General features: G+C 47.2%; 2 protein-coding genes across 2 annotated transcripts in view; both read right to left on the bottom strand.

Moving 5' to 3' along the window:
• Positions 1-1,051: 1,051 nt before the first annotated feature.
• Positions 1,052-5,720, bottom strand: Aldoc (aldolase, fructose-bisphosphate C). Its single transcript, XM_004635413.1, has 9 exons — positions 5,584-5,720; positions 3,978-4,101; positions 3,681-3,892; positions 3,523-3,577; positions 3,272-3,432; positions 3,060-3,143; positions 2,150-2,324; positions 1,691-1,890; positions 1,052-1,552 (listed from the first exon to the last, which is right to left on the bottom strand). The coding sequence occupies exons 2-9, from the start codon at positions 4,087-4,089 to the stop codon at positions 1,457-1,459; spliced, it is 1,095 nt and encodes a 364-aa protein (XP_004635470.1). The 5' UTR covers positions 4,090-4,101; positions 5,584-5,720; the 3' UTR covers positions 1,052-1,456.
• A 643-nt stretch (positions 5,721-6,363) lies between these two features.
• Spag5 (sperm associated antigen 5) overlaps positions 6,364-18,767 on the bottom strand; it is a 21,267-nt gene continuing 8,863 nt past the window's right edge. Inside the window, exons 5-24 of the mRNA XM_004635412.2 lie at positions 15,054-15,128; positions 14,721-14,813; positions 14,495-14,629; positions 14,174-14,293; positions 13,978-14,070; positions 13,762-13,875; positions 13,185-13,278; positions 12,883-13,030; positions 12,700-12,802; positions 12,273-12,406; positions 11,921-12,059; positions 9,629-9,740; positions 9,399-9,485; positions 9,009-9,129; positions 8,797-8,908; positions 7,730-7,810; positions 7,418-7,573; positions 7,265-7,339; positions 6,817-6,897; positions 6,364-6,635 (exon numbers count right to left, since the gene is read on the bottom strand). Of these exons, the coding sequence (XP_004635469.1) occupies positions 6,564-6,635; positions 6,817-6,897; positions 7,265-7,339; positions 7,418-7,573; positions 7,730-7,810; positions 8,797-8,908; positions 9,009-9,129; positions 9,399-9,485; positions 9,629-9,740; positions 11,921-12,059; positions 12,273-12,406; positions 12,700-12,802; positions 12,883-13,030; positions 13,185-13,278; positions 13,762-13,875; positions 13,978-14,070; positions 14,174-14,293; positions 14,495-14,629; positions 14,721-14,813; positions 15,054-15,128 (2,145 nt within the window). The 3' untranslated portion in view covers positions 6,364-6,563. The remainder of the gene's footprint in view (positions 6,636-6,816; positions 6,898-7,264; positions 7,340-7,417; positions 7,574-7,729; positions 7,811-8,796; positions 8,909-9,008; positions 9,130-9,398; positions 9,486-9,628; positions 9,741-11,920; positions 12,060-12,272; positions 12,407-12,699; positions 12,803-12,882; positions 13,031-13,184; positions 13,279-13,761; positions 13,876-13,977; positions 14,071-14,173; positions 14,294-14,494; positions 14,630-14,720; positions 14,814-15,053; positions 15,129-18,767) is intronic.

Genomic DNA, 18,767 nt, shown 5'->3' with positions numbered 1-18,767 from the left:
GGCCTCCCCAGTTCACAGAACATACCAACTTGTTTGCTTGTCTTTTATTTTTTTCAAGACATGGTCTTGCTATATAGTTCATGCTGTTCTCAGACTCATGGCAATCCTCCTGCCTTTGCCTCCCCAAGTCCTGAGATTACACGGGTTCTCCACTGCATCCAGGTGTTCTATCATGTTGGCTCACATAGACCCAGGTTCTCAGTCTCCCTTACACCCAAGCACAGTGATCAAAGTTCAGCTTCATCGAGTCTGCCCTTGCCCAGACCCTCAAATTACACCACTCTATAACCCCTCTCATTCCAAATGGGAGTGGGCCATGGCTCCTGACAACCTAAGAAACTTAGCCAGGACAGTCCCCAAAGCTGTGCAGGTTTTCCTCATTGGATAGAAGTCCAGGTGTCCCTCCTAATGTAGTGGTCCCTATTGGGTCCACTCCCTGCCTAACTTCATCCAATCTTTTTTTTTTTTTTTTTGTATTTAGTACAGGGTCTACCGGGTCTCACTGCATAGATATAACTTGTAGTGATTCTCCTGTTTTCAGCCTCCCAAGTGCTGGGATTACAGGAGCATGCCACAACACCCAGTCTCAATTGCCTTTTTCTCAGGGAGCCCCAGGGGCTGAGCCAGCACAGCACACGGGGGTGGGGACAACACCCCAGCCACTGCACGCTGCCTACACAGGTGCTTTAGTCTGCTGAACTATCTGGCTGGCCAACTTTATCCAGTCTTGTCCTGCTATTTCCCTGCTTTGTGCCTTCTGCAAAATCTGCCTTCAGGAGTTGCTCATCTCCCAGCTCCATCCTTCTGTGGCTGCAGCCTAGTGGCTCCGAAGTGGCAGTCCGTAGAAGTCACAGCTCTCCTCACTGCCCTACTGCAACCATAAACATCAACAGGCAAGAGCCTGAGCTGGGAATGGTGATTAGGTATGCCCTTCCTCTATAAATACGAAGCCTAGTAAAACTCAAATCCTCTAATCCCACTGCCCAGACAGAATTTCCAGAGATCAGAAAAGAGGAGATAGGAATTTGATGTGTAAAACAGACAGACAAAGTAGCATGTTTTGCTACCTTTTATTTCCTATACAGCGTGTACTCAAGGCATAAGGCAAGGTTTGTATAGTTCCTTCTCATCCTAGAGAGGGCCAGCTGGGATAGCCCAAGGAGAAGCTACACCATCATGGAGAAGTTATAAGGTCTGGTGGAGGCAAAGGAATACCCAGGCATCCTTCTCTGACTTCTAGCAGTTCTCCTGCCCTCAGACATGAGGGGCTTCCTATTCTCCCATCCTATGGTCCCAGGTGCAGCAATGGAAGCAGAGAGGGGAGGAGAGAAAAAGAAGATTTGGGGCTGGGTGAAGGCATCTCTGTTCTACATGGCTTTTTGACCCTGGCTGTGACTATAGGCAAAAATAGGTGCAGAGGGCTAGGCCAAGGGTGGTATTGTGGAGTAAGCACACCTCAGTAGGCATGGTTTGCAATATAGAGGGACTGCGCCGCTGCTCCACCATCTTCTCCACTGCCTTCGTACTTGCCCTGGGCTGCAAGCCCATTCACCTGCAAAAAGGAATGGTGGTGTGAGCAAGCTGAGCCAGCCCATGGGTGTCAAACCCTGACCATCAGTAACCTCTGGGTGCTCAGCCCTCTCTAGCTACACATATGCCTGCCACACCCCAACCACCCCCAGCTCCCAACCTCAGCCCGCTTGATGAACTCTTCAGTGGCAGCTCCAGCATTGTCCTTTTGTCCTCGCCAGGCATTGAGGGCAGAGGCCTGCAGGGCACGCCCATAGGAGAAGGTGAGAGCCCATGGCCTCGGAAGGGGACAGCGATTGATGGCATTGAGGTTGAGTGATGCCTCCTCTTCACTCTGACCCCCAGACAAGAATGTCACCCCTGGAGGAGAGAAGACTGATTAATTGGTCTTTCCTTATTTTCCAAGGAAAAGGACTCCTGAAGGCCACAGAAAGAGCCTCAGGATGGCTCTTAGAGCTAGAAGCAGGTTAGAAAACAGACTAGTGGGACAGGGATATAGCTCAGCAGCAAAAATGCCTGCCTGAAAAAAAAAAAAAAAAATGCCTGCCTGGCAAGTGCAAGGTCCTGAGTTCAATTCCCAGCACCAAAAATAAAGAAAAACAAAAGGGGGGGCTAATACCTGGGACCGCTGGGGGCACAGTGCGGCGCAGGGCAGTGACTGTGGCCATGGCAATCTCTTCTGGGCTATACTTGATGGGACAGGCATGGCCAGGGGTCACCATGTTGGGCTTGAGCAGCGTCCCCTCCAGATACACATGATGATCACTCAGGGCCTTGTACACAGCAGCCAGGACCTGGGGACCAGAAGAGGTTTTTGAAGGGCCTGGGTTCCCACTACTTAGTGCTCTAAGACTCCCATCCAGGGGTGGGTAGGCATGGACCATATGGGTTTGGTATAGGCTCACACTTTCAGGGCTGTTTTAGGATCAATGAAAGAGTGCTATGGGGTATGGCGGTACACATCTGTGATCCCAGCACCTGGGAGGCTGAGGCAGGAGGATCACTGAGAGTACAAGAACTGCATACAAGACTTTGCCTTGGGGCTGGTGAGATGGCTCAGTGGTCTAAAGCACCTACTTAGAACAAGCTTAGCAAAGTACAGGGACGACAGTTCAATCCCCCAGCACCACATGCCAGCCAGCCCCACCCCCTGGTGGGCCAGCCAGATAGCTCAGCAGATTAAAGCTCTTGCTTAGGCAGACCCAGGGGCCAGGGGTTTGATCCCTGGACCTGCTGTGATGGCCCTGCCCCCAGGGCACACTGAGACTCTGCAATTGAGACTGGGCATGGTGTCACATGCCTATAATCCCAACATTTGGGAAGGCTGTAAACAGGAGGATCACTAGAGAGTCCGACCTACATAGCGAGACCCTGTAGACCCTGTAGACCCTGTAGATCCTGTACTAAATACATTAAATAAATCAATCAAAGCAAAACAATGAAAGAATGCTAGGGGACAGCATCTGGATCTAAGGCAGCAAATGGGCTGCAGGCACCATTTATGTGTCTGTGCCTGGCTGTGTACTTACCTTCTCTGTAACATACTGGCAACGTTTTAGGTCATGGTCTCCATCAGGCAGGATCTCAGGCTCCACAATAGGCACAATGCCATTCTGGAGGCAGAGCAGAGTAGCTTAGGAGCGGCAGTAGGTGAAGATGGGGAAAAGTCCTATAACCTTCTACACCACCCCCCCCCCGAGGCACAGGGCACCCATCTGGTCACCCAAATTCCAGCACATACCTGCTGACAGATGCTGGCATAGCGGGCCAGCACATTGGCATTCTCCAGAATGGCAAGTGCTGAGGGTGTGCGCTCACTGATTTTCAGCACACAGCGCCATTTGGCAAAGTCAGCACCATCCTTCTTGTACTGAGCACAGCGTTCGGAGAGCCCATCCAGCCCTGTAGGCACAGCACCAGCCTCATTACTCTGTTCCTCTCCTGCCACCAAACACCTACCTCCTCCTCGGCCCTGAAGCACCCACTATGTACCTTGAGTGGTGGTTTCTCCATCAGTCCCAGCCAGAGGCACTACACCCTTATCAACCTGCAGCAGAAACACAGGCAGAGGGCTGACCCTACCTGGGTAGGATTCTCTCTGCGCCTCCCCCACCTCATACAGCCAGCCCCAGTTATGGCTAAGATTAAACCTTGATGCCCACGACGATGCCTTTATCCTGGATGGTTTGGACAAAGGGGACGCCGTTATCATCTTTCTGGTAGAGTGTCTCGTGAAAGAAGATGACACCGCCAATGCACTTCTTCACACGGTCATCGGCGCTGAACAGGACCTGGCGGTATAGCCTGCGGTTCTCCTCTGTGTTCTCCACCCCGATTTGGCTCAGCCTCTTGGCCATGCTGCCTGGAGGCAAACAAAGTGGGGGCAGCCATTCTCCCTGGCCAGAACTCTCCAACCTCCTCTACTCCCTACCACCACCACCACCTACCTACAGATTCATCTGCAGCCAGAATGCCTTTTCCTGGCGCCACAATCCGGAGTGCAATGTCAGACAACTCCTTCTTCTGCTCCGCAGAAAGGGCTGGATATGAGTGAGGCATGGTGACAGCTCTCTGGAATGGAGATAAGATAAAAAAGACTAGATATCACCTGCTACCTCCTCTACCTCCTCTCCTGGACTAACAGGTCAAATGCTCCCCTCCCCAAACATGGGGCTGGGAGCAGAGCAGCAGTCCTTGGCATGAGTCCTGGGCATCAAAGTGACACCAATCTCTCTGACAGCTTGCAAGCTTAGGGCTCCAGTTCCCACATCTCCTTTTGTCCTGGTGGGCACCCTTCCCAGCCTGTAGGCAAGATGCAAGATGGGGGTGGGGAGGTAAGCAGCCCTGAAGCTACAGGTCTTATGAAACTGTTGCCTAGAGCGAGGCATGGTGGTGCACACCTGTAATCCCAGCACTGGAGAGGCTGAGGCAGGAGGATCGCCAAGAATCTAAGGCCAGTCTGAACTATACAGAAAGACTGTGACTCAAAAAACTAAAAACATTTGCCCAATTAAAGACACCAGCCCTTCTCCCATTAAATTTGGTCACTTCTTTAAGAGAGTATAAGCCCTGGTCTTCCCAGCTTCTCTTTTCTTATCTTCAACAAAGGGCCCTTAGGGAAACCACATTTATTTCAAGGCTTTAGGGGCCAGGGAGATGGCTCAGTAGAATAAGCGCTTTTCTGGCAAGCGCAAGGGTCTGAGTTCAATCCCTGGTCATAAATAAATAAATACATAAATAAAAATTAAAAAATCTAAGGCTTCAGAATGAAGAAGGTACTTATCATAGGCTGGAGAAGTAGGAGAGTCACAAAGAAGTCACAGGGTTCCTTTTTATTTTATTTTATTTATTTATTTATTGCCATACTACAAACCTGACTGGCTGTGCCTGTGCCCTACCCCTGTGCCAGAGTTCAGCCTCAGTAGGCCTGCTAAGTGGGAAAGAGTCTGCAGAGCTAAGTTAGGTGTGAAGATTGGAGGAAGTGACACCACCAGGTCATCTCCAGTGTCCAGAAGCACTTCCTATGTTTGGAGGAATATATGAGAAATAGGAAACATTTAACCAGGACACCCAGTGGGGAGACAGAGGCAGGGGTTCAAGGCTGAGCCTGAGGAGGGAAGGGAGATCCACAGTAGTGGAGAGGAGGGGAGATGATGGCAACAGTGAGCTAGAGGACCTAGACCTAGACACAGAGAAAGCAAGAGAGCGGGAGAGAGACGTAGCCTAGAGGGAGCAGAAGTAAGCTGAGAAAATGCCATGGGTGAAAAAAACAAAACAAAATAAAATAAAACGACTGGGGTGGGAAAGACTCATCCAGGAAAAAAAAATCCAGGAGATAAAGGAAGATTTGGAATTAGAAAAGCTGAGCTGCTGTGGAGAGCTAAGGCGGAGTGGAACGAGAGACGCTGGGTCTTGGGGCTTCAAGCAGAGGTGCAAGTATGTTAGGAGAGAACCTAAGAAGCAGAGAACTCCAGGGAGCAGGACAAGGATGGCAGGGAAGGAGCCCAGAGAAGTGTGGCTGCTGAGCAGCTCCCCTCTTGCCCAGAACCTTACCTGTGTGCAGCCAGTTACCAGAGGCAGCCACAGGCGCAGCACGGCACAGCACAGGCTCAGGTCCGCAACCGCAGCGGCTCAGCCCAGCCTCGGGTTAATGAGGCTTGCGGATGCCGCAGAGCTACGTGACTCTCCGGGGGGCGGAACCTGCCCCTCCTCCCCGGCCCGCTCCTCCCCAGGCCTGGTCTGGGGCAAGGCCACGCCCACGGAGGCGGGGCAGTGAGGTGGAGTGACTACCCTGCCAGGACCTGCCGGGCTGTGCGGCTCCTGACTGTCCCCCTCCCATCTCGAGGGGAAATGGCTTTGCTTTCATCTTTGCCATGTGCAGGGCACCGTGCTGGAGGCTCCGAAACAGTGTCAGTGGGTGGCTTAGGTGTGACAGAGCACCAACAGGGCGCCCAGGTTTGAGACAGAATAATGAACTGAGCTGCTCTGTCCTCAGCCCCAAGTTTGCCAGAGCCAACACTCTGGGGGATGGGGAAAGAAAGAAAATGGAGCCTTTTCTGTTCCCCACAGGCCATGAGCCAAGGAACAAGCAGTCCAGTGCCCAGAGTATTGGGGGGAAGCAACAGAAAGGAGGGCAGACAGCCATGGCTCTGGATGCAGCAGGGTGAAAAGAAATGTATGAAGAGTACCCAGGCCTGAGGGCCAAGCTCTCTTTTCCCTGACCTCATATACTTCCTCTCACCCAAAAATAAGATTCAGTGAGCTTGAAGTACATTAAATACTTTATTTAAATAATATTAAACATACTTGGCTCTAGGCCATTTGGTTCTACCGTTGGCGTGAAAGGGTACTGAAGGTAAAAAGGGATGAAGGAGAATCCAGCTTTCAGTTTCTTCTTTTTCCTTTTTGAGACAGTCTTACTATGTTGCCCGAAGGGGTCTTGAAATCCTGGTATCAGGTGATCCTCCTGCCTCAGCCTCCTGAGTAGCTGGAACTACGGGCACACATCAGTGCCACTGTCTACTTTCTGTTTCTTAGCTCAGAAATTCTAGCAATCCTTGCAGCTCCTTGCAACTTTGCACTACCTCTGGGATGGACAGCAGAGTCTGGGAAGAGAGGCAAAAAAGGCAGCTCAGAATACGTCTAAGGCCCAAGGCTCCCAGCTCCCAGAAGCACTGAGGTCAAAGGGAGAAAACAAACCAGAGAAGCCTACAGTATGGTGACAGGCCCAGCTCTCAGCACAGTCTGGGAAGTGCCTTAGTCCTATCCTCTCCCTCCCTGCTTTACCTTGTAAATATGCTGAACAATCTCATCTAGTTTCTTTAACTCTGCATCAGAGCGCCGAAGGTTCTCCTCTAGGATGTTTCTCTAGAAAGCAAATATGCTCTATAAGTCCTGAGCTTAAAAGAACAGCATGCCAGCCCCACCTCTGGGGCAAGCTGAGATGGTGATTGAGACTGGGTAGTGATTGAGACTTTGAGACTGGGAGTGGTGGCGCAAGCCTGTAATTCCAGCACTTGGGAGGCTGTAAATAGGATCACTACGAATCCAATCTACCCAGTGAGACCCTGCCCTAAATGTAAAAATAAATAAATAAATAAATAAATAAATAAATAAATAAATAAATAAATAAATAAATAAATAAATAGCATGGCTTGGTGCAATAGAGGCAACAGGGCAGGGGGCTTGCCAGTGCTGGTAGGAAGCAGTGCTGGGGTAGTAGGGAATTCTTTACCTGGCTCTGGAACTTGACCATGAGTTTTGCTTTCTCATCTTTCATCTCCAGGAACATCACCCTCAGCTTGTCCACCTATAGGTATGTCCAGATTAATATGGGTACAGCTTGGGGTCCCCACTGCTTGCCCAGCTCCTCTAAATTCTGAGTCACCTCCTGATATAGCCACACTTTCTCTTGGATCCAGTTAGTGGCTGCAGGCTCACAGTTGGGATCCAGTTGGCCTGCCAGGGTCTCCTGGAGCGCTTTAGCCTCTGCTTCTGTGCGCCGAAGTGAGCGGGTGAGTTGGGTCACCTCCTCTTTGAGGCTCTGGGAATAGGAAGAAAAATATCCCTAAGACTCAGAAATCATCTGTCTTTATCCCACGTGTGGACAAAGGTAGATCAGGGTAACCAACTGTGGCATGCATGTGATCTGACTACCAGTGACACGGAAGGCATGGGCTGAGCATCCTGAGGAACATACTATGAGCTCGCGGCTCTTGTCTATCTGCTCTAGGATCTTCTCATTCTGCTTCTGTATCACTTCTTGGAGCTCCTTTTCATTCTGAGAGAGAAAGGGAGGTGAGAAGTCACTGAAGGAGAACTGGCTTCTTTGCAGCTCTTGCCAGGAGGCTGGAAAGGACCTGACCCTGTGCTTGGCCCTGCTGGGATCAATTGATACCCTTCCACTCTGATTCTTTCCCCAGGGCTAAACCTGGCAAGTCATAGCTCAGTGTTGGGAGAACTCTGCTAGAATTCTCTCCTAGTCTGCTAGGGAATATAGGCCAGCCCACAGCTCTTTTTGTTTGTTTTTTATTTTTTTGTATAAATCTTTTTTTTTGTGTGTGTGTGTGGTACTGGGGATTGATCTCAGGACCTTGCACTTGCCAGGCAAGCACTTATTCTACTGAGCCATCTCCCTGGCCCAAAAAAAATCTTTATTTATTGGTACAGGGTCTCATTAATGCAGCTCAGACTCCTAGTGATCCTCCTGTCTCAGCCTCCCCAGCGTTGGGACTGCAGGCTTGCACCACAGCCCAGTTTTGGTGGCCGGCACAACAAACTTGGGGTTTCAGGGCCAGCACAGCATGCAGCACTGGGAATGGAACCTGAGTCCTTGTGCTTGCCAGGCAGGAGCTTAGACCACTGAGTTATCTCCATAGCCAACTGATTCTTTTTTTTTTTTTTTTTTTTTTTTTTTTTTAATATTTTCTTTTTTAAACATTTATTTATTTATTTTGTGTGTGTGTGGCCAGCTCAGCCCACCAGGGGGCGGGACTGGCTGGCATGTGGTGCTGGAGGATTGAACTGTGGTCCCTGTGCTTTACTTGGCTTAGCTTGTTCTAAGTAGGTGCTTTAGACCACTGAGCCATCTCACCAGCCCCCAACTGATTCTTAAATAATACAAAATGTCTGACCCCAGGAAAGGCCAAACTAGAACAGTAGCTGGAAAATCCCCACTACCCAGACTTTTAGAGAGGCAGTGGCTCCCAGTGGGCCAGTAGAGCTGCCCCAGTTCTTTACTGCCTCATTTCTAGGCCCCTCCTTCACCTTGTACCGCAAGCACAAAGCCTGGTTCAGCTTTTCTATGTCCGCTTCCTTTGCCTTCTGGGCTTCTTGATGCTGTTCTTCCTGGGCCTGCAGCCTCATCTGCAGAGCACAACTAGGAGAGGGAGAACTCCTTACCATTCCTGTCCTCTGAGGGGTCTCTGCCCTTGGGAGAGACCTTACTTCCCCTACCATCGAGACTCCAACTCACTCACATTTTTCTCTCCAGTGTCCCAATGGCTTCTTCTTTAGACTCTTGCAGTAGGATACACAGGCTGTGAAGTTCAAGAAGCTTAGTATTCATTTCTGCCAGATTCTCCTCTATGTTCGGGGTCTCTGAAAGAGAAAAGTCCTAGATAGCATGCAGCCCTTCAGTTCGGAAGGAAGGGGTGTATAGCCACCATTTATTTCCACCAACTCTTACCAGTGTTCCCCACCCATAGGATTTGAATATCCAGAACATTGCAGATCCCAAAAGACAGAAATAAAATGAGCCCAAGTAGAATTGAGGTTTTTAGAGCAAAGCACTTCTCACTGCTTTTGTCTTTATTCATCACTACTATACTTTCTAGAAAGGAGGCAGGATCCCTGGAGCCCCTTCTAACCTGGAGGCTGAAGGGAAACCGTTGATGTTACTCGGGTAAAAGCACTCTTGCCACCTCCAAGCAAGGGCACAGGAGCTGATTCTGACTCTAAAACAAACAAACAAAAACCAACCATGGGGAAAGGCCTCTCTGGTGATCCAAAGGTCCACCACAGTGGAGATGGGAGGCCTCTTTGGCAGTTCAAGGTATCAGGAATAGGTTCTTCACTCCCAGATCTTAGGGCCTCTAACCTTCATTTGTCTCTGCTGTCGAGATGCTCCCCATGAAGTCACTGCTATTAGGCGGAGGGTGGTCCTCTGCTACAGCATGGGGTACACTCAGTGAAAGGGTCTCTGGGTCAGCCTAATGCCAAGGAAGAAAAAGTATCACTTGTTCTTCAGAGTGATGCCTCAGTTCCCAGGCCTGTCCAGCCTCCTCTTCAGCACGCTGTGACCTCCACTGCTTTGCAGCTCTCTCTCCACCTCCTCCACCACTACCTTTCCTCAAACATGGTTATATTTCTTTCTTTCTTTTTTTTTGTTTTTGGCAGAACCAGAGATTGAACTCAGGCTCTTGTGCTAGCCAGGAAAGCGTTTATTCTACTGAGCCATCTCCCTGGCACCTGGTTATATTTCTAAATTACTAAAATAATATATATTTTTGAGCCAAAGGTCTTGCTATGCACTTCAGACTGCTCTTGAACTCATTATGTAGCTCAGGATGGCCTCAAACTTGAGGCAATTCTCCTCCCTCAGTCTTGATTACAGGTGTGTGCCACCATACACAGCTCACTAAAACAGTATTTAAAAACAAACCAACACAAGACAAGTCCATAAATCTCCTTTTACTATTACTACTGGCCTTTTTTTTCTGAAAGAAGGAAAGAAAAGCAGCCTGTACTTCTAACCATCTACCATCTCCTATCCCATTATACTCAGGCTTCTGCCCTATCATTCCATCACAATTCATGCAATTTGGATCACCAATGGCATCCTTACTTTCAAATACAATGAATACTTTTATGCTCAATCCATCTGGCCTGTTTGACACTGGGGAGTTCTATGCTCTTAAACATCTTGTACTTTTAAAACTTCCCATTCTTCCAAGACATGACCTTCCTTCATGCAGAGATATCATACATTTCTGGATATTTCTTCTCTCCATCCACAGATCCTTTTTGAACTATTGGACCCTAATGTGTTTTGTCCTTGGCCCTCTTTCCACTCTCTAATCCATTTCCCTGGGTGGCCTCACCTTGGGAATGCCACAAAAACTGCCACTTCTCAATTCTATTTCCACATGAATGACTCTTCCATCTCTTTTTTTCAACTGGATTTTTTTCCCAGTCTCAGGCCCAAACACTAATTGCTTGTGAAATAAACTCTACCAAAATGTTCTATGGTGCACATGAATTTTATTACATATACAGCTGAGCCAGGTGTGGTGACACATGCCTGTAATCCTAGCACTCAGGAGGCTGAGGCAGGAAGATCACCACAAGTTCAAGGCCAGCCCTAGTCAGCTACACAGTGACTTCAATGATAGTGTGAATAACACAGAGAGACCTTGTCTCACAAAAAAAGAGCTGATCATTCTTTCTCTGAGCTCCCTGTTCCCTATGCAGACTTCTACCATAATCATAAGAACAGGACAATTTTGTATTTGTCTGTCCTTCCTTCTAAACTGTACATTGTTTGGCTTTTCAGCACATAGTTCGAAGAAGGTCAGGATCTTGGCTGTACATTTAACTTTTTTTTTTTTTTGGAGGAACCGGGGATTGAACTCAGGCCCTTGTGCTTGCCAGGCAAGCGCTTATTCTAATGAGCTATCTCTCCGGCCCTGTACATTTAACTGTTGAATAACCTAATTAACTCTATTTTGAAAGATATCAACTATTTATTGTTAGTGTGCACTGTTTGGAAGCCAAAGAAATAAGGCTAACTTTCTGCTTTCTCTAAATATTGTCTAGTTGAAGAGACCAGGTATCCAAGAAAAGCCAATACAAAAGCAAAAGAGAGTAAGTTGGTGAGGAATGTAGCAAACAAAGAGATCAATGAGTCCATATCATTTGGAAACATTTCAAAGATGGTGAACTAGGGAAGATTTTAATGGGAAAGAAGGGAAAATAGTTTGAAAATAGATGTGAGAAGAGACCAAGGCCAGCTGTGATGGGACGTGTGTGTGGTATATAGATATATAGACTGCCTTGTTGGGGTAAAAGGTTCATAACAGGAAAGCAGAAGACATAAATGTGTGATAGATTGAGGAGGTCTTACAGTAACTGGAAGCCACCGAAGGCCATAGAAATTAAACAGGAGCAGGATTTTAGGAAGACTATTCTATATAAAACACAATTTGGGTGTTTTTGCTTTGTTTTCCAGGGGCAGGTGGGGAGGTGTTGAGACAGAGCTTACAATGTAGCCCAGGCTGGCAAACTAGTGGCAATCCTCCTGCCTCAGCCTCCCAAATACTGGAATTACAAGTGTGCACCACCATGCCCGACTGTAACAAAGAATTTGAAGAGAAGGAATGCCAAGATCTACCTCCTCCTTTAATTTTGTCTGTAGAAAAAGAGTTAGGCTCTGTAGTTGCTTTGTCAGCACTCCTAATTCTTGTGAATACTGTTGCATCTTCTGCAGGTCTTGTTCCTGGTTCTCTGCTATGGTGCTGGTCAGATCAGCTCTGAAATAGGGAATGGGAAAGATGTCCAAAGCCCAAGTTATCTTCTCTGAATACCTGTCCCAAATCCCTTCCACTCAAGGACAGAAATCAGAGGTTCAGACACTGTCACAATTCCCTTCTTGTGACATGAAATGAGAAATGATTCTCATTTCTAGAAGTGTTTCTGGAAAAAATAAACACTTAGGGGAAGGCACAGAAAGAGAGAGATCTTACTTTAGGTTCTCTACAGTGTCCTTGAGAGTCTCACACTGCAGGCTGCGTTCCCGGAGCACGTCCAGTGTAGTTTTCAACTGACACTCAACCTGGCCCAGTTCCAGGTGAGCAACCTGATTCTCCTGGTCTGCAAACTAGAAAAGACAAGAGAACGAAGAAAGGGGACCAGGGAGATGGCTCAGTAGAATAAGTGCTTGCCTGGCAAGCACAAGGGCCTGAGTTCAACCCCCAGTTCCGCAAAAAAAAAAAAAAAAAAGAGAGAGAAGGAAGTAAGGGAAGGAGTAAGAGAGGAAAGAGGGAAAATGAGTCCAAGTAGGTAACTTTAGAGCCCTTGGCCAAAGGGTTTCTTCAGTCTATCATCTCAAGCCTCACCTCAATGCTATTAGGCTTTAAGTGTTCCACTCCTGAGGTTTGCCAGCTCCCTTACCTCCAGGGTCTCCTTGAGGTCCTGTACCTCCTTGGCCAAAACAGCCTGTTGTTGCTGTAGTTCTGCTTGAATTTGTTGTAGTGCCATCTTTTCTTTTTGCCATCTGCCAGAGACCTTATGTTAAAGCCTGCTTGGTCTTACATGCTGGGTGCCTAGTGCCATAATAATCTGATCGGAACTCACTGAGCAGCCTGCTCTTCATTGCTCTGGGTAAGCTGGTAGAGCAACTCATCCTTTGTGGCCAGGTCCTGGGTACAGTGGACATGCTGATTCTGCAGCTCTTTTAGCTGTCTATCCATGTCGGCCAGAATCTGTAGCTGAGTCTGAAGATCTAAATCAAAAGTATCCTAATGACACCATGAAATCATCAAGCCAAAAAAATCACATTTTTGATCCAAAAGAGGTGTTCTGGTGTATTTCCTTGTTCTACCACCATACTCCAAACTTCAGCAAGCTCAACTGCTTACACACACGTACACACATACCTGTTGCTAAGTGACTATTTTCCAATTTCAGTTGTTCTATTTGGCCTTTGTAGTCCTCTAAATGGGCAGAGGCTTGTTCCAGCTCCCTGGAAATCTAAAAGATAGTTTTCCACCTATAATTCTCCCTGAATCAAGAATGCCAGGACTAAGAGCAGTTTTTCTTCTGCACAAGACAGTGAACAACCTTGCTTCTGGGCAGCCACACTGCATAAAGTAAAGCTGATCCTTCAGAAAAACATACATGAGGGCCAGGGAGATAGCTCAGTAGAACAAGTGCTTGCCTGGCAAGCACAAAGTCCTGAGTTCAATCCCTGGTACCGCCAAAAAAAAAAAAAAAGAAAGAAAGAAAAACATGCATGACAAAAATTGCTAAAGAAGATGCTGAGGAGCTGGGTGTAGTGAGGCATGCCTATAATCTCAGCACTTGGGAGGCAGAGGCAGGAGGATCACTTCAAGTTTAAGACTAGCATGGATTATATGGTGAATTTAAGCCTGAACTATGTAATGAGACCCTGCCTCAAAACAACAACAAAGAAGGGCTGAAAAGCAAAAGAAACAAACAATTCACCATTTATACCTGCTGCTTTTCCTCAACTGCAGCATCATGGTTCTGCAGGGCCTGTCGGCTTTTGGCTTTGAGTTTTTCTGTGAGTTGTTGACACCGACTCAGCAAAGCTGTCCATGTCACATACTACCAAAGGAAATAAAGAGGTCAGCAGAGCACATATGAGGCAAGCTCCTTACAGGGCTGGCCAAGAGAAAGGAAGTGGTTATGTGGGCCCCAAATACTCACATCTAGTTGCATGGATGTCCAGTCATGTTCCAAGGTAGAAGTCAGACTTATTGTCTGCTGAGCCAGCTCTTCTTGCTCTGTATGAAGGTCTACCTATGAGGGAAGGGTTGTTTGTAGAGGTCGCTAAGGGGGAGGGGTGTGTGACCATCTTCCCAGTGTGTCAGTGTGGACCACAGCAAAGAAATGCCCTTATTACCAGTTGGGCCTGAGCCTCCTGCAGAAGGCCTCTGAATTGCCTTGTGAATTTCAAGTCCTTTTCTAGCTGGCTGATGCGCTGGCTGGCATGTGCACAGAAAGCCTCCAGCACTGTCTCTGCCTGCATAAGGAAGAGGTTTGCAAGGACATGCGGGGTGGGGGAAGGAAACCACAAAACCCCACAGCCATCCAATACCTTAGTAATTCTTGATTCCCTAGGACAAACAGTTGTTAGGCCACTCATCTGTGTCTCAAGTACATGTCTACTGGAGCCCTGAGCTGGATACTGCCCATGTCCAGGACCAAACATCCAGCATCTTACCACATCCTTGCCTCTGAGGGCCACTTCCTCTCTGTGCCTTGCCTCTTCCCTTTCTGTTTTGAGGCTCTGGAGCTTTGCTTTCAATTTCTTCAGCACATCAACACAGCAGGAAATCAAAGTTTCTGCAAGCCTAGACTACAAGATAAGAATGAGATACTGTGTTTGCTTCTTTTACTTTTGCCTTTTAACCCCACCAGAGGCCTTTACCTCCATCTCATCTGCTTACCTCCTCACTCACACTTGTTTTATCTTCTTCTACATGCAACATGGACAAGTGAAGCAAGGTCATGAGCTCTTTAGAGACTAGTACCCATGATTGCTGTGGAGGGAAAGATGTCCAGGCTGGATGAAATTTAATCCCTAAGCAGTAAGCAAGGAAACTGGGGAGGAAAGCCACTGACCCCAATTCTATGCTCCTAATAAGTTCTTCACAAAGGAGATAGATTTAGGATCCTCCCTTCACCATCACAGCTATCATCACCTACCAACTGCCCAGGACTCTCCATTTTCAAGCTTCACAGGAGACCCTAGCAATGATACAAGGTCAATCAACACTTACCATGATGTTCCTGGCCTGCTGCAGGGCCTGTTCAATCTTTTGGCTCTCCTGAAGATGTTGAGGTTCCTTAGTTACCTAATCAGATAAGCAAAATTGCTTTTGTTTAAACAATGTGTATCAGCAGCCTCTCTTTCCCTCTCCTGTGAGCTAAAGAAGCTTCCCCTATCAGAAGCAGGATCAAGGCTTGTGGGAGACCAGATAGGAAGATTAAAACCTAACTGGACTTTTATACCTATGAGCACTAGAGAAAGGCAGGGTGCTGCAGAGAAATTAATACAGCTAAGATCCTGCTGTTTACTCAGCTATACACCCTGGAGGTGTGAGACAGATAAATCCTGTTTTATTACTTACGGCCCTGTCTGAGTAAATAAAACCAAGGGGCTCCAGTCACTCAGGGCTCTTTGGAGAAGGAAGACAAGAGCCTCCTGGCAGGCCGAGGACATAGCTCAGTGGCAAAGCAGCTGCCCAGCAAGTTCAAGGTCCCGAGTTCTATTTCTGGTTCCAAAAAAAAAAGGGCCCTTGTCCTCCACCCTATTCTGGATCTCTTTGTGTTTCATCTTCCTTGTCCCTTGGTCAGATACAAGCTCATAGGTTGGCCCCCTACAAAAGCTCACAACTAGATGAAGCCAAGCTAGAAAGAAAATTCAAGCTGGGAGTGTTGGTGCATGCCTATAATTCCAGCACTTGGGAGGGTGAAGTGAGAGGAGGGCCATGACTTTTAATTATAAATATTTCTGCACAAGATATGTTGATGTACTCCTGCAGTCCCTGCGTTCAGGAACCTGAGGCAGGAAGATCACTGTGAGTTTAAGACCAGCCTGGGCTATAAAGTGAGCTCAAGGCCAGCCTGAATTTCACAACCAGACCCTATCTCAAAAAAACAAACAAATAAATACATAAGTAAATAAATCTGGGGGAGATGGCTCAGTGGAATAAGCACTTCCCTGGCAAGTGCAAGGGCCTGAGTTCAATCCCTGGTTCTGCCAAAAAAAAAAAAAAAAAAGAATCATTTAAAAAAAAAAAACACCCTTTTTGGCTCTCTGAGCAGCACCATGGCGGTAGGCAAGAACAAGCGCCTTACGAAAGGCGGCAAAAAAGGAGCCAAGAAGAAAGTGGTTGATCCATTTTCTAAAAAAGACTGGTATGATGTGAAGGCTCCAGCTATGTTCAACATAAGAAATACTGGAAAAACACTCGTCACCAGAACCCAAGGAACCAAAATTGCATCTGATGGGCTCAAAGGTCGTGTGTTTGAAGTGAGCCTTGCTGACCTGCAGAATGATGAAGTTGCCTTTAGAAAATTCAAGCTAATTACTGAAGATGTTCAGGGCAAAAACTGCCTGACTAACTTCCATGGCATGGACCTCACCCGGGACAAAATGTGTTCCATGGTCAAAAAATGGCAGACCATGATTGAAGCTCATGTTGATGTCAAGACTACCGATGGTTATTTGCTTCGACTGTTCTGTGTTGGCTTTACTAAAAAACGCAACAATCAGATACGGAAGACCTCTTACACTCAGCACCAACAGGTCCGCCAGATCCGGAAGAAGATGATGGAAATCATGATCCGGGAGGTGCAGACAAATGACTTGAAGGAAGTGGTCAATAAACTGATTCCAGACAGTATTGGGAAAGACATAGAAAAGGCTTGCCAATCTATCTACCCTCTTCATGATGTCTTCGTCAGAAAAGTAAAAATGCTGAAGAAGCCCAAGTTTGAATTGGGAAAACTCATGGAGCTTCATGGTGAAGGTAGCAGCTCTGGAAAGGCTACTGGAGATGAGACTGGAGCTAAAGTTGAACGAGCTGATGGATATGAACCACCAGTGCAAGAGTCCGTTTAAGATCCAGATTTTTAATAGTGATAAATAAAGTCCTATTTGTGGGGGAAAAAAAAAAAAGTCTGGGATCCTAGGGGGTTTTTTTTGGTTTTTTTCTTTTTTCTTCTTTTTAAAGGTCTCAAGGCAGGCACGATGGCACACACCTGTAATCCAGCCTGTAACCCCGGCACTGAGGAGGCTGAGGCAGGAGGATCCATTCAAGTTTCAGACCATCCTAGACTACAAAGTAAGCTGAAGGCCAGCCTGAATTGTGTGAGAGCTTGTCTCAAAAAGACAAAAAAAGAAAAGGGTCTCATTATTTAGTCCAGGCTGGCCTCAAATTTGCTTTGTAGTCCAGGCTGGGCTTAAAACTGCTAATTCTTGTGCCTTAGTCTCCTGAGTGGGGACTTTCAAAACATGCACTACCGTGCCTAGGTGGGTATCTTGTTTTTTCAATTTATTTTTAAATGTATTTAGTACAGGGTCTATAGGGTCTCACTACACAGATCAAACTCACAGCAATCCTCCTGTTTTTAGCCTCCCAAGCACTGGGATTACAGGTGCCCCAGAGCATGGCCAGCACCACACACCAGAGATTGAGCCTCGTCCCTGGGTCTGCCTAAGCAGGCACTTTAACTGCTGAGCTATCTGGCCAGCCCTTGTTCTTTTTTCTTTAGGGGGTGGGTTGAGACAGTGTCTTGCTATGTGGTCAGGGTGATCTTGACCTCACTATGTAACCCTGGCTGGCCTCAAACTCACAACAAACCTCCTGCCTCTACCTCCCCAGGGCTAGGAGTCCTGTTTCCACTATTTAATTTTTCCTTATTAGAATGAACTGAGACTGAGACACCTGCTTTAGAGGGCTTACCAAGGTAGAGTACCACAATTTCTGTTTTTAAAATGGGTCTCACCATGCAGTTCAGGCTAGCCTTGAACTCACAATGAAGCCCGGACTGGCTCAAAACTCAGTGATCCTCCTGCTGTAAACTCCCGAGTGCTGTGATTACAAACATATGCCATCACACCTAACCAGATGTCCACTATTTTATTTATTTATGTACAGGGTCTTACTACACAGCTCTGACTCAGTGATCCTCCTGTTTTCAGCCTTCCCAGCTCTGGGATTATAGGTGAGCACCACCTAGCCCAGTCTAGTGGCCAATCAGCATGCCCAGGGCTGGGGCCAACTCAGTATGTGGTACCAGGGATCGAACCATGGTCTCTGTGCTTGCCTACACTGAACTATCTTGCTAGTCCTTAAGATCCCACTATTTTTAACTTCTGCTCACAAACTTGTATTTTTTTTTTTTTTTTTTTTTTTTGCAGAACCTGGGATTGAACTCAGACCCTTGCGCTTGACAGCCAAGTGCTTATTCTACTGAGCCATCTCCCGGGCCCCTCACAAACTTCTATTAAACATATTTTTCTATGTTATTTGTTATGGTTTGTGCCTAGTTGTCCCTCCAAAACCTCATATAGCCAATGGGGTAGCTTCTAGAGTTTGTGATTAATTCTTGATCCAATGCTGGGAGTATGGGCATGAGTGCTGCACCCACATTAGGGCAAGTAATCTGCATACAAATGTAAGGAGGGAAAAGAGGCTTGCTAGCTGCCTCAACTGCTGGCCTTCCCTTTGCTCCTTGTTGTTTTCTGCTGCTGCCATGAACGGCTGCCCTCTGCCATATGCCACTTTGCCTTGGAGTCAGCTGAGTATAGACTGAAACTTCCAATGTGAGCTAAATAAACTTTTCCTTCCTTAATTTGGGGTGTTGGGTATTTTGTCCCAGCAACAAGAAAAAAATAACTGAGACATTAAAAATTCTTAAAAAGGGGCTGGAGAGATGGCTCAGTGGTCTAAGGCACCTACTTGGAACAAGCTTGATAAAGCACA

Source organism: Octodon degus, unplaced genomic scaffold (assembly GCF_000260255.1).
Source record: "Octodon degus isolate 3935 unplaced genomic scaffold, OctDeg1.0 scaffold00072, whole genome shotgun sequence".
NCBI classification, from domain to species: domain Eukaryota; kingdom Metazoa; phylum Chordata; class Mammalia; order Rodentia; family Octodontidae; genus Octodon; species Octodon degus.
This window is presented reverse-complemented; position numbering and strand designations above follow the sequence as displayed.